Raw genomic sequence first — 23657 nt, forward strand, 5'->3', positions numbered from 1 at the left:
TATTTTATAGGAGCTACCCTGGCACGAGTAGCCCTACCATGTTGTTACTTAGCCTTGCTGATGGATGCAGTTTATGGTCATCACCAGGGATCCTAGTTTTCTCTGCTTAAAAATCACAAATTCTCTGATGAAAAATTACAAGTTTTCAGATTAAAGACCCTAAAACCCATGATTAAGATGAAATGTCACTATATTATTAGTGATAATATAATAATATGGTGGCATTAATATAATAATGACACCATATATTAGTGGTGTGCAAAGCGGGTCCTATTCGATTTGTATTCCACGTGAATCAGGGACAGTGATTTGATTTGTTGATTTGGATCACTGTCCCTGATTTGATTCGGCCAAATCCAAATCTGAAGATTCGATGCTGATTTGCAGAATCAGCAGTTTGGACATAGAGACAGCTTTAAATGTTTTTTCTACGTACCTGGAGGTACCAGCCCGGCTTATGAATACTACGATGCTGGGGCTCATAGAGCCCTCCGTGCCTTCCCCAGCTTGATGATTGGCTGCAGAGGGACCCAGGGTGCCCCCTCTCCCCCCCCCGAGACCCAGGAGGCAGCAGTCGCCAAGCTGGGAAGGTACAGGGGGGTCCTCTAGAGCATTCCCTGGCAGACCCGGAAGTGGACCAGAAGTGCTTCTTGTCCACTTTTGGGTCTGCTGCTGAGCACGCTGGGGACACCCCCATGCTTCTGTGGGATGCTCTATCCGCTCCAGCATCGCAGCATTCACAAGCTGCCTGGTACCTAGAGGTATGTAGAAAAAACAATTAAAGCTGTGCTTACGTCCAAATCTCTCTGAATTGATTTGGAGGGTTCCGATTCGATTTGGAGAGATTAAAGGGTCCTCTGATTTGATTCAGATTCAGGGATTTGGCCACCAGATCAGGCTGAATCTCTCCCAAATAGAATCAGGGACTGAAGCTTTGCACAGCTCCAGTATATATATATAGGTCTCAATTGAACCTGTTGAATTTTATTGATATATTTACATTTTTAAAGCTATTTGGAAGACTACCAATGCCTCAACCAATTGCTATAAGAAGATAAATTCTAAATACCTATAAATGTTGGTGTTTGATTTAGGGTTTTTTATCATAGAAAGTCAGAGCTCCCCCTCTCCCCTTAGCTCACCAGGATGCAGGTACAGGCCTCTCACTCCCAAACACAGCCCCCCCAGCCCTGCTGGAGGGGGCCCCCAGCTGCCAGGTCTATGTGGCCAGGGACCCAGGTCCACAGTCCCCTGCAGCAGTGCCTGAGCCCTGGCTGCTGCACGTGGGAGATGGCAGCTGCTGTGGCCTCGGTGGGGAGCGGAGCACAGTCCAGCTCCCCCTCCTCCACAGGGGGCACAGCTGGAGCAGAGCCTGTTGTGGGGTCGGGTGCAGACTGCCCGCTACAGGCTCGGGCTCCCCACCCTGCTGCCCTTCTCTGGTCATCACCAATCTATATGCCCAGGACCACTATAGAAATGCCCTTAAAGGAGCCTGATTTTGAGAAAATGCTGTGTATACATTCTCTACAAATTGGGTACCCAAAAAGTTGAGGTATTCCACATTTTTAATCATTTTAATCATTTTAATCATTGAGATATTTTTTGACCATGAGTTATCAGGCAGGTCTTTGGTTTTATTTTCACCTAAAAGACAGCGAACCCAGTTGCTTGCTGCCTCAGCATTCTGCTTGCCTTCGCATCGATAATGATAGAGAATTTTCTAGAAAATCTTGTATAGCAAAGAAAAATCTCTAAATACTGTGATGTCAGTGTCCTTTTCATCTGAAAAATTCCCAGAGTGTCTTATGAAGTGTACAGATATTTATGCAGGAATTATTTTATTGATTGGCCTTGTAGTTCAGGCAGGGACTCACCCTATCTAGGTTTCATTTCAAGCCCTGCCGTGGACTTCCTACATACGAAGTAAAATGCTCTTAAATTTCTTTGTGAAAGTCTTACTGTTGCTAGAACAAAGATCCCTGCCCATAGAATTTCTGATGCCATGGACGCTGGACTTGCTTTTAGTCACTGTTTATGTAACGTGTACCACAGAGGGGCTCTGATTTTAGTTGGAGCCTTTAAACACTACTGCAATAAAATAATTAAAGCTAACACTCTACCACCCTCTGGATTGGAATGGGATAGTTATTTAAAGTTTACAGCATAATTACACAACAGTTTAAAATAACAAAGGGAGAATTTAGGCAATCCCAGTGTATTTCACTCAGTTTGGAATTTCAGGAGGCCCTCCGAGAGCCTCAGTACAGATCTGGTCATGGCCTCATTTCTGTGTCCTGTCTGCTGGATAGCTCTTCTGGCTTAGCAGCCTCCTGAATCACCAGTATCATGCTTCTTCTTGCAGCACCTGCTTTTTTTCCTTGGAGGCCTTCCTTCCAAGTAGAGATCATGTCTGACCTTTCTTAGGGTTTGAAAAATGATGAGACCAGAGGACAAGCTAGGAAGTCAAAGATCTATTTACCAGCACAGGTGATGGAAGCATTAACCATTAGATATTTTTTGAGCATTAACCATTAGATTTTTCACTGTTTAACCATGGTTTTTGAGCATTAACCATTAGACAGTTCACTGTTTTGTGGCATCAATTGCTATTTCAATTTTGCTAATACTAAACCAGATTATTTTATTTTGGTGCTGATGAAGATAATTCTTCCTGCAATGACATCCACATCTGTAAGCACAGTGGGCACACTTACCTTTATAAAACTCACTTGTTCAACAATGACAATGTTGTTTATAGTAACGTGAACAGTAATATAAATAGTGCAATGCTGTTTGGGTTAGGCTCAACCCTAAAATAAAGAGTGGTGATTTTGCTTTTAAAAAGGTCAGACTTTATAAACAATGGCAATACTGACTATAAGATAAACAGTGGCAAACTTGAGTCAGAAGATACTTGAATCTGATCCATTTACGACTACATTTTTCTCTGTTAATTAAGGGCTCTATTCAGCCCAAAATTCAATTTCCACATGTTTTGTCGCTGAGACTTTTGGGACTCCTGTGGAGTAGTATAATCCTGGTGCAGAAGCCAAAAGTCTCTGAGCAGGCTCCCAGGGAGTCTCTGTGCTTTGGCAACACCTTCTAAGTACCACACATCTCCCATACACCCATGCATGGAATGTGGCCCATATTACCAGCATCCTAGCAGCTCACTGAGATACTAGGAAGAATGCACTCTCGAGGGACAAAAGTAGGTATCAGTTATTTTGGAAAGAATCAGTCATATTTTTTCAGTGATCTTTGCTATGAAGTTTCACAATAGGTATGGCCTTTGGAATTGATTTATGGCATCTGATTCTGCAGGCTGATGGCAGCAAGAAGACAAATGTATAAGCTTTTGTATGTGGGGAGGGGGTTCTGTTGGGTTTTTTGGGTTTCATTCAAATGAAATGTACAGTTGAGGCCCTTTCTAGTTGTGCTCATTAATGATGATCCTAAAGGACCATAGAATGGGTGTTACCCAACCTCTTGTGGCTGAATTCCAGTTTGGGTGTTGCACTAAATTCCCCCAAGCATTTTAAATTAACAGAATTTTATTCTTCACTCCTTGCCCTAGCCTGTTGTGTGGTGTTGCTGTTAAACAATTATTAAATTCTATCCCAGAAGTTTTAGTAGTGGCTGAGTGGTGATTCCTCTGTACATGTGGATAAAAGTTGCATATCAGCTTGCAACTATCCACAGCAGCAGTTCTCAAATCTTTTTGTGCCACATGCTGAGTTTTAGAGTTTATGATACTGATGTGAGATCCTGTGATTTCTGTGTTTATGAATGCAATGAAAAAAAGGATTACTTTATGTGACTTACTTCCTCATTTATAATCTTTCCAATCATCTGAGAGAGACACTATAGTTGTTCTTTTTTTCCTTTCTCGTATTTTTTCTTTATATCTCCCCTTTCCCTTTTTCTGTTTTACTATTCTTTTGTTTCATGTACTCTCTAGAATTTTGCTGTGTAACTCGGTTTGAGGAATGCTGCTATAAGGAAAAGTATGATAAAGTTCTTGTTGTGTTCTGCACAGAGACACAGAGCACAGGGCTGTTTTCTCTTGTCTTCCTCTGTCGCACAGAATGGCACTGTCTCTTCCAGTTGTTAATGACCTGAGGCTAATTTCCTTCATTAGTCAACTTGAATTTGAACCCTGACATACTCACATATTTTCCAGGCTGTTTTCATTAATCTGAGTCTTTGGTGCCATTATCTGTTATTAGATTTGCATTGTAAAAAGGACTGTATTCCAGTGTTAAAAGTTCTGACAAGTGCATCCCCAAAACACCTGCCATAATGCAGCATGCCTTTAAAGCTCCAGGATGCCTTTTCCTGCTTGCTAGTCTTATTCTAGGTGCAAGTACTTGTGGAAGACCATGTAAAAACATATCTGTCTTCAGCTCTTGTGCCCTTGTGCCCAGCAGCTTCCTAGAAGTTTAGTAGTGCCAGATGCATACTGAGAGCAGTGACTGGAAAACAAAACTGTCTGCTGCCAGCAATTAAGGAGCAATTGGGGCTGGTATAGGCTAGCATTGGCATGGTACTGTGAGTTTTATAAGCAGGGATCCTTGTTTTCTGTGATAAAAAATTGCAAATTCTCTGATAAATTGCTAATTCTCTGATTAAAACCCTCAAATCCATAATTAAAATGAAAGGCCCCTGGCCCCCCAACTCACAGCCTGCTGCCACTCACAGCCCTGCCAGAGGGGGGCCCCAGTGGCCTGGTATCTAGGAGCACAGCTCCTGCCCCTGACAGGAGGTGCTGGCTGCTGAAACAGAGCAGAGCACGGACCCAGCTCCCCTCCCTGCTGCCTACTTGCTGTTGGCTCAGGGCGGGGGTGGGAAGGGGAGTAGTTCCCTGCCGCTCTATGCACTGCCAGGGGGACATGGCCCCCAGATCTGTGTGTGGGGTGGGGACAGGCTCAGGCTGCCTGCTGCGGGCTCGGGTCCCACGCTGCTGCCCTCCCCTGGGGCCTCCACAGTGTGACGGGTGTGATCTGGTGCTGCAGGGTACAGCAAGCCCATGGGGGGATCTCCTTGCCGCTGTGAGCTCTGCACTGCCCTGGCGAGGTGTCCCCTGCGTGTGTGACAGCAGTGAGGGCACAACCCCGAATACCCACCCTTGCTGCATGTACAGGAGGCCCCTCACCAGGGCAGCACAGAGTTCATAGCGGCAAGGAAATCTCTGTGCAGTCCCGCTGTGTCCTTCAGCCCTGGTTGCAGCCACTGAGCTGCGGAGGCCCCGGGGGAGGGCAGGAGGGTGGGAACCTGAGCCTGCAGTGGGCAGCCTGTGCCTGCCTCATGCACAGGACCCCCCCTCCCCCCCGGAGTACACACAGCGGAGGGAGCTGGCCCCCATTCACCACCTCAATGAGCTGCCTGGAGCCGCATTACGCTCTCCATTGGGGCCCTGCGGCTGCACATTACAGCCCCAAGCCCCATACAGCACTGGGCTGGGTAGCAGCCCCACCCTTGCCCAACTCCCTCCCTCCCTATGGGGGCCTCAATTCCATAGCTGTTGCCTCCTACCCCTACTTACCTGTGGGAACTGCTCTCTGGGCTGTCTGGCAGCCATGTACATATACATGCACATGGTGCCCCTGCCTAACCACCCTCTTCCCACTCCCCCCAGGCCCCTGCAGGCTGGAACTCTGCTACCTGCAGACAGCTCTTTGCAAAAGTGCAAAATCCATGGGTCACTCCAGTAAAATAAGAAACCCACATTTTCCTCCAGTAAAGGGGAAAATCCATGGTTTTCTCTGTTTTTCCATGGGAAATGGAAAACCCACATCCCTGGTTAAAAGCTTCTTGCTGTTGAGGGAATAGAGCCCTCAATATTGCAGTCTTTTTCTGTCCTCAGATAAGATCAGGTATAGGGCAGCTTGTGGTACCATTCTTTTATGCGGGCATTGCAATGTTTTCTGCAAAAGGTCCATTACTAAGATGTTTGTGTACGAACCCTAGATGCATTAGAAGCTGTGTCCTTTATGCAAACTGTTTATTTAAAAATGAATAACAGAATATACGAGGGATTTGGTCACTTCTGCCATAGCTTTTACTTCCACTTATCTTTAGAAATCTGTAGCTCATAATTACCTTTTCTGCAAACAAATATTGCACTGGTGAAGGAAAGAGGTGATAGTTAAGTAGATCACTTAATGAAGAGGAAAGCGGGAGGGTGGGTGTTCATTGGTTGCTGTCATCCTGCTTTGAACTCTAGCTTTACAAGCCCTTTTTAACTGAGCAGTCTGCCTAGTCAATACTTGCATGGTAGGTTTTCAAGAAAAACCCAGTTGCAATAAGAAGTGGTGGAGATGGTACATTTCCCTTTGAGTCAGTACTGAACTCATGTCCACGCCTGGTGTTAACAGGATGCTGTGCTGCTGTTGTTACTAAGAGGCATGAGAATCAGCTCCTGGTCATTTTTAGTCCTTGAGGATCCCATTGAAATTTTCTTAAAATTAGATTGTTAACTCTATTGCACTGACTGAATTTAAATGTGAGGATTTAAGGTTTATCTATTCTCTGAGTTCTCCAGACGATTTTAAATCAAGTGTCAGGTTAACAAATTTAAATCCCTGACTTTTTGGAATTCGAAAGATGTGGCATTTTCTTATATGTTAAGTATTTGTTTTAGGATGAAGGCAAAGCTTAACATGCAAGGAACCTTCAGGACCCCTAATTACTACTGTAATGTAAATGTTAAGGGTGATTGACTGAAGTGGAGTTGTTAGCTCAGCATTTGGCCTTATATGATAAGAAATGATTATATGATAACATTCTGATGCTTAGATCTGTGTACTCACGCTGATCATACCTCTGTTGTTATTGTAGATATTGATGAATGCAGCACCATTCCTGGAATCTGTGATGGAGGAGAATGTTCAAACACAGTTAGCAGTTACTTTTGCAAATGTCCTCCAGGATTTTATACAGCCCCTGATGGCTTAAGGTGTATAGGTGAGTCTGAAATGCTATTTGTTACGGCAGTGGCTGTGAATGTTGTGTAGAAATCTTTAAAGTGCATAACACTCAATGTATTTCATAGACATAGGCACTTGCTTGAAATCCCTCTGGGCAAGTGATAGTGGCAAGTGAATAGACCTTCAAACTGGCCTTGCATTGTGTTTTCATTACGGCCCAAAGCAGTATCCCAAATGTTGCCACTGCAATTCCAGAAAAGGTACCAGAAAACTGCTACAACAAGCTCACTGACTGGCACACCTTGATGTCATGACTCCCAAAGTACTGCACCCTACATTTACCAACTACTTCTTGGAAGAATACAATGTGCCATATCTCCTGGGTGTTTGGGAATTGTTGGTAAGTCCAGCAATGAGAATGAGAGCCACGTATATCTAGGCAAGTCAGATATTTTTTTTTATATCCACCTAAAATTTGTTTGATCTACTTTTGTTATGCTGCTATCTAATCAGTCCTCAACCCAAAAGCATTCATAGTTATTTTAAAATTAAATAGAAAATAAATTCCCTTAGTTTAAGCTGGTTTATTTACAATGTTAATATACTCAGCAACCTAAAGGAATAAGACAAATCCCTTCTCCCCCATTAGTACCTCTTACAAGAGATCATTTGGCAAGGAATGGAGCAAGAGCAGTTTCTAAAAAGCAGATACCAAAGGAGAGTTATTTTTCTTTTTCCTGCAAAAACTGCTTTTCCCTAGACATCTGGAAAGACATTACCTTGGGACATGATCCATTTTCAATGTTGCCATTATATTGCTGTAGATCTTTAGATGTGCTTTCCCTTAAACAGTATCTCTTCCATTATCTAGCATGTTATTTAGTTGTGTAGGTTAGCTGACATTTAGAGTGTACAGAATGCAGCTGGTCATTGCTTTGCCTGCTTTAGACCAAAAGCTCCAAATAGCTCCTTAATGACCTTGCTGCATGTTTAGTTATTGTTTTGATTTTTCCTTATGAATACAATACACGCTGCTATAGAGATGAGCAATGAGATGCATGCGTTCCTTTGAGATAGCATTAGCTAGAAGTTTGAATTTGTCTCACTTTCCTAGTGTGGATTATGCTGTTTGTTTTTATAAGCATTGTGGAATCAAAATTGTTTAAAGCCATCAGCCTCATTAGAACTTTAAGCTCCCAGACTTCTAGTCATTTAACCCCTGTATTTTCAGGTTAAAATAGTTTAGTGACTGTGTTTGTTCTGACCTGAAAGAGTGTACATAAAGTGTCAAGCTGCAGCTATCATAAAGATTCAATGTATCCAAAGCAGGAGTGTGCAAAATATAGCTCATGGGCTGGATCCAGCCTCCCCTGGGTGGGAGGGGTGCAGTCCTCCAATGCTTCACAGGGGGCGCACCCCTCCAACCGAGGGCAGCCAATAGCGTAGTCCTGCCCACACTCTCCCCTTGCCTGCTGATCGCACCTCCTTGATCCCAGCCAGCACACTTAGCTTCCCAGTGGGGCAGTTCCTACTCTTCCCAGATACTGCTCAGTAGGACTGTGCGAAATTTCACTGGCTGTTTCGTTTTGACGCTGTTTCGACTTGTTTCGAGCTCGGAAACAGCAAAATCAAAATGAAAAAGGCTTTGAAACAGCCTCGAATGAAATTATGGCAGTTGAAACATTTTGAAAGTTTCAAAATGCTTTGAGTTTCAATGCTGAAGCTGGGCTTGCCTGCAGGGAAACAGAAACTAAGGAGAGGGAGGGGGAAGAATGGGGAAGGACTGCTCTTATTGACTGTGTAGCTGGCCAGTGACTGTTATCCTTCCCTGAGGTCCCTTCCAATCCCAGTGCTCTGGGGGAGGGATGGAAAATGCACACAGTTACCCATGTCACGAGTTTTCCTTGTCAGCAGCCTGAGGTGCAGTTTCCCAGAACACCCTGCACCCATCTCCTTGAAACTTGGAGGGCTGTATGGCCTCAGCAGGGGCTACCATCCCTGCAGTTTTCACCTCGCTGTGCCTTAATACGCACATGTGACACAAGTTTTGCTTTCAAGACTTTGAGGTGCAGTTTCCCAGAAACCCATCAGGCTTCATGGCCTCAGAAGGAGCTACCATCCCTGCAAGTTTTATTCAGATCAGGCAAGAAATGACAAAGTTTCATGCTTCCCTGTTATATCCTATGGGTGAAACATCAAGACAGTTTCAATGAAATGAAATGGAACAGTGGTTTTGAAATTGAATGAAACTCAAAACAAAACACTGTCCTGTTGAAACGAAAGTTGAAACGAGACGATGCTTTTTCACACAGCCCTGGTTCTCAGCTCTCTCCACCTCCAGCTGCTCATCCATCTCTTCCTCCTGCTGAGCTGCTCCAGGGGGAAGTGGGGGCTCCTGGTCCCAGGCGGCTCCTGCCCCAATGTATGGGGCTCCAGCTCCTGGCTACCTTCCTCCTACTTTGCTTGTCTGGTGAAATGAGCAGCCACCTGCAATTTGAACAAGATTGAAACCAAAGTCTTTGCTAAAGCTGCATAAAATACTCTAATTATATCAAGGTTAGATATGTCTATCTGCAAGTGAAAAGCAGTAGCTAAATGCATCTATTCTGTTAGAAATTAGGAAGTGGCTTCTGAGAATGTCCCCTTCTGAGACTGGAGCTAAGGAGACATGGATCCAAAAATCCTGAGGAGGTGGGCCTTCCATTGTTAAAAAGCTATAATATTAGAGTAAACAAGCACTCTGTATCTTTGAAAAATTGAAGAGACGTTCTGCCCTGGTCTTCCCACTTAACTAACATATATGATGTAGAGATGTACAGTTGCTGTACACCTACACTGTCTAAACTTTACACGCAAAACTTATCTTCAACAAAAAATAGCTGTGATATTGGAAACAGGAATTTTCCTGAAGAATTCTTGCTTTTCCAAAACATCCTGATTTTTTTTTTCAATTAAAAAACTAAAAATTAAAAGTTTGAATCTTTTTCTGCTTCTTCTTTAAAATAAAAACTGAATTATGTTGGATTTTCTGTTCGAGCCTTCTTTTTTGGCTCTAAAATTTTGCGGCAAAGACCCAGCTGCCCTTGTTACTTGCAGGGTCAGTAATATTATTTTTGCAGAACAATTGCAGGCTCTTCTAGCATATTATTTTTGTAAAGATCTTGATGAGAATCTTCTTTGGGTTTTTATACCCTTTGGAATATCTGCTAAGCTCTGGATAATAGAGATGCTGGCAACAAAAAATCTGCCATGTCTCAGATAATTGAGACACTGTTTCTTTAAGGAATGCTTCATGCTGACGTAAGGTTACATCTGCAACTTTTTTCTTCTAAGTTTTGACAATAAATGTTCTTGTACTTTAAAAACGAACACAGTCTGGTTTATCATGCAGCATCTAATCATACTTGTGCTTGTTACATTAAGTTTGACATCATGTGACATTGCAAAAGAGTTGCTCAGAAATCAGATTGTATCACAGACTTCTAAAAGATTTTTTTTTTCTTTTCCACCTGTAAGATGAGAGATATTTGTAAAATATTATTGGAGCCGAGTGCATGACATTTGGGTATGGGAGATTCTTTATACAGCACATCCAACTCACTTTAGATAGGAAGCCAACACATCTTCATAAACAATGTGATGACACCCATTTGAGTTGTGTTGTTTTTTTCTTGCCCTGTAGTCCATGACATTTCAGCCATGACATGCTTCAGCTGAGGAAGATAGACATAATGAAAAAAATTAATTAATGCACGGCTGTGGGAGCTGTAGCATGAGAAGTTTCTTACTATGCATCCATAGCTTTTGAATCAAAGTGGAAACAACAATAGCTTGATACTGTCTTTAATAGCATTGACATTTATAGGACAACAATATTTTTTGTCAGGTCACTGAAGTCTGTTTTATTAAATGTTGAATAAACTTCTTTCACTTTTTTCTTCCCTATTTCATTGTCTGGTATACATTTATTGTTTTAGTACAGCATGGGACTCTTATTACAAGGTCTGTCTTCACTTCACAGAGTTTCCTTAGACGTTTTCCTTTTTGTTCCAGTTTCCATAGGGTTTGTTTCTGGTGTGAGCTTTGCTTTGGCTTACAGGTTTCAGCATGTCTGAAAATTCAAAACAAGTCTAATTTAAAATTACTGCACTTCATCTGGTTTTGAAGTGAAACTATAAATCTACGAGAGGTTTGAAGACTCCAAACTGTGCCTAACTTGGCTTGAAAGTTTGTGAATATCTAAGGAGTGCCAAGCCCAAATATTCACAAATCATGAGTCAGGCCTCCCAAAATCTCCATCCTTGGAAGTTATTAAGTGCAGGTTAGACAAACATTTGTCTGGGATAGTTTACACAGAGATGATACTGCCTTGAGCAGGGAATTAGATTAGGTGACCTCTTTCAGCCCCATTTTTCTGTGATTTGTAAAATCATGAGTTGATTTAAAAATGGTGAAATTTTAAAACACCACAACATTTTGGAATCTTTTCATGTATTTGATGTTTTTGAGTTCTTATGGTCACATTTGTCATGCTTTTCTGTGCAAGCACGAGGACTAGAAATTAAGGAGCTTTTAATGAACACCAAAATTTTTATCTGATCACATGACTAGGAGCTGGGGGTTTAGGTAAAACTCTAAATATCCTGAGACTTTTAAAAAAAATGGCAAGATTTGTCAACATAGACTTGTTGGTAAAGTCACTTTGGGTTTTGAATTTGTAATGAACCTTGAATGAACTAAATTTCATATATTGTTTGTTTGTTCTGCATCACTCATTAACATCATGCACAAATTAAAACCTGTATGTTTTCTGTGAGAACAGATTAAGAGCACCAGATACTTGTTTTATAATCAAAGTTATGTCATGGGATTGATAGTTACATGTACATTTCATTATTCCTGACAGATGTACGTCCTGGATACTGCTTCTCTTCTCTGACAAATGGTCGCTGTGGCAATCAACTTCCACAGGCGTTAACTAAAATGCAGTGTTGCTGTGACAGTGGACGATGCTGGTCTCCTGGAGCAACCAGTGCCCCTGAAATGTGTCCAATCCGATCTACCGGTATGGATCAGCTTGTACTCTTAGAATAATAGTTCAGCACTTAACTATTCTATGAATTTGTTCTGCGACTAACATTTGTAGGTTAGGTTGGGGTGAAATTGTATAAAAAGGATTATGTCTAGTGCAAGGAGACTTCTGACATTGAACTTCATCTCACTGAGGCTCATTTCCCCAAATTCTCCAAGGGGTGTGGTTTTCTTCTTTCACACCTCTCTCATAGGCCTTTCCTCTTAGCATGATCTTCCAGTTCTCCTCAGGTCTCACCTTCTTTAACCTTCCTTTTAGCTCTTTCTCTCCAAAGGCCTGCAGTCATGAGAATACTTTCATTGAAACAATGCAATGCCTCTGGCAGAGCATAACTGTCACTGAAATGCGCTCTGAGATTATTTGCTTCACAGTGCACTGAGAGCCTCAAAGAACAGGACGTTTGAATTCAGAACTGCACAGGGCCCAGCCAGGCAGGGCTTATGAATGGTTGAAAGTGGGTTGTGGAACCAGGTAAGAAGGAACAGAAAGGGGATATTGTGGAGGGCATTTAAGAGGAAAGGTGAGCAGAAGTGCTACTGGGTAATTGGAAGAAAGAAAGAGAGCAAGAGTCTCAAGGAAGATTGTGGGAAGGGAGCTCAAACTGGGTAAAAAGTTAAGAGGTTGGAAAGGAATCAGGATGGCATCTTTCTCCATTGCAATATAAACTGGGGGTGGGGGATGGGAATCTGAGTACACAGTACTATATGGGAATGTTTATTATTCTTGTGGTTTTACCAAAAGAACGAGTTAGCATGGTCTTTAGAGCACTAAGGCCAGAAGACCTGTATTCTGTTTTTGGCTCTGTCACTGTTACAATAGCAACAACAATCACAATACTTGCTATTTATATAGAATTGATATGTCCAAAGCATTATGGAAGATAGTGTTAAGAATTGTATTGAGATAATTACTGTTCCCAGTGACCAAACCAGTTTAAACAGGAGAGGATTTTTCACTGCACCAACCAACAGAGGAGAGCACTGTAGCATAGCTGTTTCCAAGCCAGGAAGAAGCTGTGGGGAGTCTTACTTTTAAACCACTGTCACGGAGTGGGGCCTAGGGGCGGCCGTGATCCCTCTAGCGCCCCCTACCATGTCAATTAGGCGATCCAGCACCCTCTTATCTCGCCCGCCATGTCTTGTTGGTATATGGTTCTAGAAGGGAGGCTGCCTTTGATTCTCTTGTACGGTGTTATGCTGAAACTATCCCCCGTTCTGTATGGGGTGACTCGGTGCACCACAGCCTTATGGGCTATGCGTGCCTCCTACTTCCCCTTTAGCACGCCCCAAGCCTCGCAGCTCTTCCGGACGTTATCAGGTCCTTTTCTTTTCTGCGCCCTGCCCGGCGCCCCTGGGCTTGTCACACAACTGGCGCCCCTCTATCTGTTAGCCCTCTCGGGCTTACTGACAGTACTCTTCCCAGCTGGGCTCAGGCGGCCTGAGCCTTACCTGGCCCCTTTGACCCTTTGGAGTCCCCACCACTGTGGAGCCCCTCTGGGATCCTTTCCAGTCCGCACCCCTCCTGGGGTTTCTATCAATAGTATACGCCCCCTCCTGAGGCTTTGCTCAATACTTGCCCTCACCGGAGCTTCTCTCTGTACCCGCCCTCTTGTGGGGCTTCCCTCAAGTACGCGCCCACTCCTGGGGCTTCTCTCTGCCCTCTCCGGGCTCTCTGTAATCACAGACTTGCCCTCTCCGGGCTCGTCTCTCTAGCAGCACCCACCCTGGGCTTCTCTTCATGTGGCTCTCCCCTTGGAGCCTAACACGAGCCCCTGCGGGCTTCTCATTGGTGCTCCTTGCCAGTGGGGCTCAGGTGGCCTCAGCCATGCCTGGCCCCAAAATCCTCTTTGCCCTTCTCAGGGCTGGGGTCTTATATCCCAACTATGGTGCCCTCACTGGCACTGTGCCCCTCCCCAGGGTTGGGGTAGTACACCCCGTAATGTAGCATCACACTCCGGCGCTGGGAGCACCCCCACTCTACTGGGGCGCTCCTAAATGAGGCCGCCTCCGTCCCCTTATAGCCTCACCCAGTCCTCCAGTGTAACAGTAACAAAACAGAACCATAAGCCAAACAGCTGTAACACAACAACAAGCCTCCTGGCTATAACATGGGATCCAAGCTCACTTGACTCTCTAGCAGTGGCCTCCCAGTCAGGGTTCTCTCCACCCTTACCATGGTGCAGCCCCTTGTGTGCTTGTGCTCGCGCCGCGCCGCGCCGACTGCTCTGCTGCAGAGCTCCTGCACCTCAGGCTGCCAGACGGGAACTGCTAACTAGGCTCCAGCCTGGGTTGTTTATAAAGGCCCGGCCCTGCCCCCTTCTGGTCACCTGACCAGCATGGTTGCCCCAGCAACCATCACCTGAGCTGCCCTTGTGATGGGCAGCTGCCCTTATTCCTTCCTAGGAACAGGGCACCTGCGTGACCCTGTGACAACCACTCTGTTCTTTTTTGGCAACGTATTTCCATTTAACAGCTAAGGAAACTGATTCAGAAAAGGGATTTTTTTAATGCCACAGTGTGAGACTGAGGCCGACCTCAGGATTTCCTGAGACTCAGACCTGTGCTAGCTCCTCCAGAGCATGCTTCCTTGAACATGTGCCTTATTTTCTCCATCTTGAGTTATAAATTTCTCTTGCCTTTCTAAAAGTGCTTTGGAATCCACTGATGAGCGGCCTTATGTTTAGGCAAAGCCTTATCGTAACTATTATTGTTAGTTCCTTGATGATTCTTAAACATGTCCAAAAAGTGTGCCTACCTTAGGGATTTTAGGGCTGTAAGTGGTGTAAATGACCAGGGCTCTGCAAGTTTAAATTGGAAATTTATTGTGTTACAAAGTGTATCATTGGTTGCATGACGTCTTTGGGCAGCCCCTTTTTCCATGTGGGCAGCAGACCCTCGCACAGATGTTACTATAAAATAGGCTGTTTATTGCTGGAAATTATAGGCAGAGGTTATAGCTGTAATAAAAAAGGCGTGCACCATATTTTATTGCATAACGCAGGAATAATGCTTATATGGAAGGCCAAGATTCACCATTAAAACTATAATTTAAACCTGGTATTCCAAATGTCTAGCCTAGTGTGTCCAGTTTTCACTGAAACACTTCCTGAATGTCCACTGACACCATTGGTAGATGGCTAACACATGGGACTATGAATTGTTTTGATGAATAGAGGTTGGACCAGACGTGGGTTACATTTTACTCTCTTGAGTTACAACACCAGATCTTGAAAATACAGTATTTCCTCTCAGAAATTGGTCTGATGATTTATGCAGTTTTTCTATCTTAGGTTTTTTTCACAGAAATAGGTTTCTCTAAACAGTGATTCTTTGCAAAAATAGTATCCAGTACAAAAAAACTTCAAAGATTAACTCACAAAGACAGATTCTTTATAATAGGTACTTTAACTTTGGTATTTTTTAAAGATTTGGACTACAGTTGCTGATTTGAATATTTAGGTAAGGAAGTGGGGAGAGGCTGCAATGTAGATGTCCTTCTCTGACAGAAAAATAAAATCTTAATTTTATATTTTACACCTCTTCTCTGATAAATAATAGTGCTATGTGTATATATAATAGAGCAGAGACGAGGCTACTAGGGCCAAATCATTCACCTTAATTGACCTAACAATATCCTTCATATTTGGTTGTAATTTGCAGTTACTGAAAATAATTTGCAAAACCTTCTGTGGAAGGAAGGCTATCTCTTAATATCATATTTTTTCATTATATCCCTTCATTTGTGTCCCAAGCTTTCACATTTGTAAGTTTGAAGCAAAACCTTATCATTTCAGTTTTCAATTTTCAGTAACACACAATTCAATTTCAAATTTGTAAGTTGAAAGTTAATTGAATGAAACAATACTTCCTTGCTTGACATATGTGCAAATTTTACATGCACATGTGTGTATGTGTGGCCACACCTTCATACAATGACTTGGAAAAAAAGAGGAAGAAGCTACAAAGTTATTCCACAAAATTGTGTGGTAACTTTGTAGCTGCTTCCTATGAGGCCATTAGCTGGCGGGGGGGGGGGGGGGGGGGGGGGGGGGGGACATGTGCATCCCTGAGCTTGAGAGCCCCACCAGCTAACAGGGCTTTGGGGGTGCCCCATGCCATGAAGGTGTGTGATCACAATCCAAGGCTCCTCCTTCACTGGCAATAAGAAATAATGGGATATAATTCACAATTCCACAATCATGATTCCTGCCATGCACATATGTGTATGTATATCTACATATGTGTGCATATACACACTCATACCCACATGTTTTGTGGCCAGGATTTATTGGATTGAAAAAGTGGCCTTTAATTGTGATAATCAGTTATATTAGTATATTGTATATAGAAATGTCCTGCAAAATCTCTTTGCTGATTACAAAATTTGGTCATTTATGTCATGAGGCTGGAAACAGATGTCACCTTTATCTCACCATAAAATGATTTCCATGCCCTTTGCTGCACCACAAATATCCAAAATTGTGGCCATGACACTAGGTTGCAAAAATGTATACCTCTTGTATTGTGTCTGTTTGCTTTACGGTGGGAGAGTGCAGGCAGCCCAGAGCTGTGTGCGTTCCAGCCACCCAAGCTTCAGGAGCCTAGTCCTGTATGCCCTGGAAATTCATCCCCAAGACTGGTCAGGTGCAAATAGGGGAACTCTCAGGCATGGGATTCCCCAGGTGGATTATTGTGCAGTTGGACCCTAAATCAGGACAGCGGGCAATGTCTGTCACCCAGTTAAGGATAACATCTGTTTATAGCCTCAGGTGACACTTACCCTGGACTGGCTCAGGAACTATCAATGTTAACCCAGTAGTCACAGTACCATGTATGATCTTTGGTGAACTCTATCAACCATGCGCCCATTCAAAAAAAAAAGAGATAATATGTTAGTTAACGGTTGTTCAGTCAACATGGAAAAATACAAGAACTTGCAGGAAAGCTGTATCTAGGATAAGCACTTAGAAATACCATTTTTTCTGAAGAGCCACAGGTGGAAAGTTGAAGAGCCAGTCATGGTAGGAGTCATGTGAATCACTGAAGTTATGTAGGCTTTAGGTTCACTTGGGCTAGCTAAAGGATCTAGAGTTCTTTGTCTGAAAGAATATTTCAAAACTTCGCTCCTTTAATAACTTCTAATTTGTTCATAACCGCTTTGCAGAGACATAGCAGCGCAGCTCCGCGCTGGAGGCAGTACCAGCTGCTCCCATGCTGATTTGTGGCAGTGCAGTCAGCCGACACTGTGAAAATAGCTGCTCTTCAGCCACCCCTATAAAGGCAGCTTCCTGAGCTGGTGTCCCAGTTGCTCCCCCTCAGTTATACTACTGTCAGTTTGTAGCCATTGATCTCATGCTAATATTGTTCTTTAACTTAAATAATTCTTCTCCCACCCTGATATTCATATCTTGAATATATTTATATAAAGTCCCTTCTCGACCTTCTTTCCCTCCTCTAAATTAAACAATGCAAGTTGTTTTAATTACTGTTTAATACATTAAGTTCTGTGTTCCTTCACCCAACCTAGAAGTCCTCCATTTTACCTGCTCCAGTTAGTTTCTTTTTAGTATAGGTGACGAGAAAAAATCCTTACTCAGGCAAAGCTCCTTTTGTTCAGCAAGTGTTTTTCATAAGAGTGCTCAGTAAGCAGATCCTGATTGGCTCCCTACTACCCCCTCCTGGTTTTTAAATGGAGGTTTTCAGTGTCATATTATCTTCGTAGCTGTTCTGTCATTGAATCTACTAAATTCTGCCTTGGACTAGGAGGTTGATTTGCAGAATGAAGTCCTTTGTCACGAAATACATTCCCTTAGCCTCCCTTTCTGAAGAGGCTGGGTGGTATTTACTCTTTCAGCATGAAGCAGTGGGTTAAAAAGAAATGTGGTGTGCAACAAAATGGCTTTATCATTCTAAAATGCTGGTGCTTTTGTTTTCATGTTTCAGAGGAGTTTCGCAAGTTATGCACAGTAACTGGACTTGTGCCTAGGAGACCTGACCTTCCTCCCTCCCATCCTGATGGTACCATTCCTATTGTAATCCCTCCTGGTCCTGTTCCTCCTGCTGTTTATCCTCCTGTCCTTCCTGGTGTACTACAGCCTATTTTACCACGCCCAGACATTGCTTTTCCCTCCCGGGCTCCACCTCCACATGGTAAGAGTTAAATATGTTAGCTTTTTTCTGCACCAGGCTGCAGGTATCACTTTAAAGCTCTAAATTCTCAGGAGCTGTTTGCTCAGCAATACTGCCAGTGTCTTGACTTTACCTTACCCAGTTACAAAATACACTGGGTTTTTTTGGGTAGCCATGGCATCTTTTTCTGTGACCAAACCCCTTGTGGCAATTGTATGTCATCTACAACAGCGGTTCCCAAACTGTGGTACGTGTACCACCAATGGTACGCAGACAGCCTGTCAGTGGTATGTATTAACAGATTTATTATAATTACTTCATATGACAGAAATTTGCTGGTGGTACTTAAGGTTGAACTGAAAAATTTGCTGATGGTACTTAAGGTTGTATCATTTTAAATTAGTGATGAGCAATTGGTCAGTTTGGGACCTACTGATCTATAACATTATCCCTGCTCAGTTAGAATACAGTCCTAAATCCTATTTATGGCAGGGGTGAGTGAGGAGTGTCACTATTATTTTATGGCTCAGTTGTGAGTTGTGATGCATATTTGCACATGGGAGCACTGAGTACAAGGAATTCCCTTCCTTGCCTGTGCCTGTTACTCATTTTGGAAACCTTTCATGGGAAAGAGCAACTTCTGCCTGGTGGTGGCTTCCGCTCCTGCTTAGCTAGATGGGGCAGGGGCAGACAGCTATGCCAGTGCATTGGCCAGGGCAACCTGAGCCAGGGTGAAGTGTTCCTTGAAAAGAATGGTTGCCTTGAAGCAAGGGACAAGCTCAGACTTGTTAGAGGGTCTTTGTGTACCCTGTTCTGTACCTTACCTGAGCTAGGTTGCAGAGTGCCAGCACAGCTCGCAGTAGACACTTGTCAACTGAAAACATAGTTACCACAACTGTCTGGGCTAAGTATCTGTCCAATTTCTACTTATGAAAGCGGAGACATTCTATGTGAAGTATTGTTTTACTATGTGGTAGCCGTTGGCTTATGCCAACCTTTTAGTAATGGCCCTTACCATATATACCATATCATATGCCTGTTTTCTTCTTTATGTATCTCCATGGGTTTGGTAGATTTTAGCTATTAATGTATTGTCGTGGAGGAATGGAAATCAGAATTACATCTGTTACCATGAAAAGACAGCCTTTACCAGCTATCCTCAGTCAGAGACCAGGCAATGTTTTCTTACGCTTAGTGTTACAAAAATTATTCTATACCATATGCAGTGATGTAAGGTAGGTGTTGGCTTTGAATGCAAAATGCTGTACAACTTGTACATTAAAGAAAATTAGGATGATAAACTACTAATCTGATTTTTTAATTCTTTCTTTTCAGTGATCTTGCCAGTTAATTTCACTGACTACTGCCAGCTATACCGACATCTCTGCCTTAACGGGCGTTGCATTCCAACTCCTGGGAGCTACCGCTGTGAATGCAATAAGGGATTCCAACTAGATGTTAGAGGGGAATGCATTGGTATGTGGTTTTCCTTGTACTCTGTAAGTCAGACAGTGATAGATTTGTTTTGTCTTGTTTTCTCCCCATGTGAGGTAATGATCCCCATTTATTTCCTACAAAAAATCAGAAATAGGGTTTTTGTTTAAAATGGCTATAAAAAGTAATATTATTAAGAACCAGGGTAGAGCCTTGTAGATTAACCAAATCTCTGGATCTCTGATCATTTAGCCTACAAGGTGCATCTCTATCTTGCTGATTCAGTTAGTCTATAATGTGTGTCTCTAGCCTACTATCCATTTGACTTCAGATTAACATGATTTAAGTACCTCTCTCTGCTCATTTATTAAGAAAATACTGTCTGACTTAATCTCCAATATTGGTATAGAACTTTTCAAATATGAAATTCCACATAACATAGAGTTACAGTGATGAGGAAGAATGTTTCTAATTTCTGAGTATTGCATAATACATCTTATTTAAAAAAAATATGTTTTGCACATGTAAAATAAACTAATAAAATAACTCTTCATGCATAAATATCTGCCAGCCAATGGCTTACTAAAAATATACTGTCTTTATTTTACAGATGTTGATGAATGTGAGAAGAATCCTTGTATTAGTGGAGACTGTGTAAATACCCAAGGATCGTATATATGCCAGTGTCGTGCTGGATATCAGAGTACACCAACTAGGACAGAGTGCCGAGGTAAAATACAGTATTGTATAGAGAGATGTATGACTATGTGCACACCAGGAATACAAAACAGTTCTTGAATTAAAAAAAATTCTTGAGTAAAAACAGTTTCAAAGCAAACTAATTCAGAGCTACTTAAACATTGAGTTGGTAAAACAAAATACCAACAGTCATGCAAGTGAGGAGATTGGAAATGTAAAGAAGAATGTGCAAATTTTGGCAGAAGCTACCTGGCATCACAGTAAGGTGATCATATTTCTTGAATCTTAGAATGGGATCTTAAAATGCCCCCCCACTCTTCAGCACACTGCAGCTCCAGTCTCAAAAAAATGTGCTGGTGATGGTGTTGGCAGGTGGGAATGGAGGACAGGGTGGAGGCAAGACCCTGGTCCAGGGGTCTCATTGGATTCTTCAAACGAATGCTTTTGTCCCATTTTCAAAAACCTTACCTACTGCTCTGGCTGGAAGCTTTCTGAAAATGGGATAAAAATGTTCATTTGAAGAAACTGACAGGACTCCTGGGGCAGGTGTTTTAAAATGACTGTCCCCATAAAAACAGGATTCATGTTCACTCTACAGTGTATCCTGTCTCTGAAGTGTAACTTGCATTTTTCATTACTAGCAGGCAGTTCTTCATTTCCTGTGTATAACAAAAACTGAGAGCAACAATCTAAATCCTCTTTGTTGCAAATTCAGACATTTTCCTCTCTCCTTTCCCCATTGGATCATCCTCCCTCTTTATAACAATCTTTTTCCATATTTGGAAATAGTTAAAAGTCTAAGGGAGGACATAACAACAGTCATCTGATGTGTAAAACGTTGTTCTAAAGAGGATGACAATCCATTTTCACAATCCCTTAATTCTACAATATCTGGACTGCACTGAATTATGAATTTTACTTTGAGAATAGATCTGTTCCCTTGTACTTAAGAGATAATTGGTCACTTATTATGAGAGAGCCTTGGCCTGCTCCATATACTACTAATAGAGGGAAAAGCCTCCAGACAAAACAGGGTGAATCTGAATGTCTGAAGACAGATTTACTTCATCAGATTTCACGTTCTGTTTAGGGAAGAGGATTCCTTTGGTGGGTGAAGTTGACTGGAGTAATGGCAAAAGTAAACAAAAATACAAACAAAAAACCCATCAAACATAAAATAAAAACAGGAAAGTTTGAAATCTCAATTCTTCCATGAATAACTTGGAACATCCCTGCTGAAACATCCTTGCCAGAAATGGAAGTTTTCTATACAAATTTGAAATGTAGTACCTAGGATAAAAGTCTGCTTAATCAAATTCATTTTCACAAGCATCCTGTAAACCAGTTTTTCGGCAAGCTGATGGGATGCCTCTAGTAAGGGTATCAAGTGATTATAAGGGGACACAAGTAGATTTACTTAAGTTTCGTTCTGATCTGAAAAGCAACTGGAACAAAAGCTTCTCACTCTTAACTTCTTTGCAAGCTTGATATCATCAGGTTTGCCGTAGGTGGGATGAATCTAGGAAAAGAGTCCGTGGTACAAAACATGAATGATACGGGGTATTCAGAGTTGGTGGTAGAAGCTCAGAGAATTTATTTTTTATTTGTGCAATGACAGTAATGATTAAACTTGAACGTGACTGCAAGCAATTGTGACACAACAAAAGGCAGCAGTAATTGTTGTTAAAGTGAACATTGTACACTGATATGAGAGAGCAGAATTAAGTGTCCATCTTCCTGTCTCACAAAATTATCATGGCTAGGCCAAAACCAGCCCCTGATGGAAGCCTGGAAATTACTGCTTGTTGTTTAGTACAACAAGGAATACCGGTGGAACATATGAAGATAAACACCAGAAACAGTGGCCACAAAAGTAGAAATTTATTGCCATGGGCCATGGATGAACTGTAACTCTTAATGAAGTCAGAAGTGGATGTTCACACCCTGTTAACACCCTTATAAATATGAGCCTCCAGAAGAAGTAATTTGGGGCTTTTCTGTTTAGTTAAATATTATAGGATACTCAAAGGAAAGCAAAATTGCAAACCCCTATGAGATTAGGAGGATCAGAGATGGAAGTAAAGAATTAAAAAACAAAGCCCAGAGAAAACATCTGCAAGCAGCTCTAGCATTGGAGGAAGTGGGGAGCTCATGCCACATGCCCCATTGCCATAAAGCCAGAAAAAAGAAACCACCAGGAATGCTTTATGATTATTCCTTTCTGAATCAAAAAGACAGCAGCAGTACAAGAGCTGTCTGCAGAACTGCAGGGCTTGCAGTTAGAGCCAGTGATACACACGTATAGGAATATCTGACCTAAGTGTCTGCCAAACAACTGTACTTCATGGTACTCCGGAGACCAGTAATGAAGCAATGTTGAAGTGGGACTTCAAGGGTGACGAATTTATTCATAAGTCATATTTGTCATGCTCCTTTAATTAGACTGACCATGATTCATTAAACAAACACAAGGCTGTCAAAAACACTGTTGGCCATTAGAATTAGAGTGTGGTCACTTAACAGTGCCTTTGTAATCCAGCTAATTGTAGTATTAATACATGTTAAGACATGCAGGATGATTTCTTCATGAAATGGGCCAGGTATTGGAGAAAGGAGTGCAGCGGTATGTCTGCCAAAGTGTACACACTCCTGGTATGCTTTCCAAAACTGGCATTTACACATGTAGACTGGGCAGTTGCATACACAAGTGCCTGCTTTGCATAAGGACACAAGCATGTCTTCTGTATACATAAAAGTACATTTGTGCAGGCACGTATTTAGAGAGGGTGCCCATGGCTCCCCTTCTAGAAGACTGAGTCGTAAACAATTGCAAGACAATTCAGAGATGCTCAGTTCTAATGTACCATGGGGATGTTCTTCAACGGATGATTGTATAACTGACTAACCACACCAGGCCAGTTCTCAAGGTAATTACTCAAAAATTATTCAGCCAGATTCCCAGGAGGAGTTTGGCTAAGTACATTCTTAGTACAATCTTAGATTTGGGCCCAAAAGAAGGATTCTCAGAAATAAAGCTGATGCCTTCACTATTATTGAATAAAAACAAAAGAATCCTATTCACTGAAAAGGAGCACGTTAAAGAGCCCTTAAAAATGTAAGATGCTATGAGCAGTAACCATAGAAAGTGAAGAGATTTGGGAGTCAGTCAAGGCCTGGCTATTTAATGTCTTCACGTTGTTACATATCCTTTCAAAGGGTGAGAGGCAATGGACCATGCATGGATATGGCAGAAGTTAAGGAAAATGCATAGCCGCTTTCAGGTGCAAGGCAGCTCGCATTGGGGCTTCTGTCGGCTAACTCCTTATACAGATTACTAACAACAAAAATTCACTGATAACTTTCTGCCCCATGATT

At 42.4% G+C, this 23657-nt stretch overlaps 1 protein-coding gene across 1 annotated transcript in view; it reads left to right on the forward strand.

Annotated features, from left to right (window-relative positions):
* The window catches only part of FBN1 (fibrillin 1), a 229269-nt gene that overhangs the window by 90016 nt on the left and 115596 nt on the right, over positions 1–23657 (forward strand). Inside the window, exons 9-13 of the mRNA XM_090028457.1 lie at positions 6841–6966; positions 11836–11994; positions 17964–18170; positions 19485–19625; positions 20194–20313. Of these exons, the coding sequence (XP_089884583.1) occupies positions 6841–6966; positions 11836–11994; positions 17964–18170; positions 19485–19625; positions 20194–20313 (753 nt within the window). The remainder of the gene's footprint in view (positions 1–6840; positions 6967–11835; positions 11995–17963; positions 18171–19484; positions 19626–20193; positions 20314–23657) is intronic.

Source organism: Crocodylus siamensis, chromosome 15 (assembly GCF_052110815.1).
Source record: "Crocodylus siamensis isolate JL-2025a chromosome 15, ASM5211081v1, whole genome shotgun sequence".
Lineage (NCBI taxonomy): Eukaryota > Metazoa > Chordata > Crocodylia > Crocodylidae > Crocodylus > Crocodylus siamensis.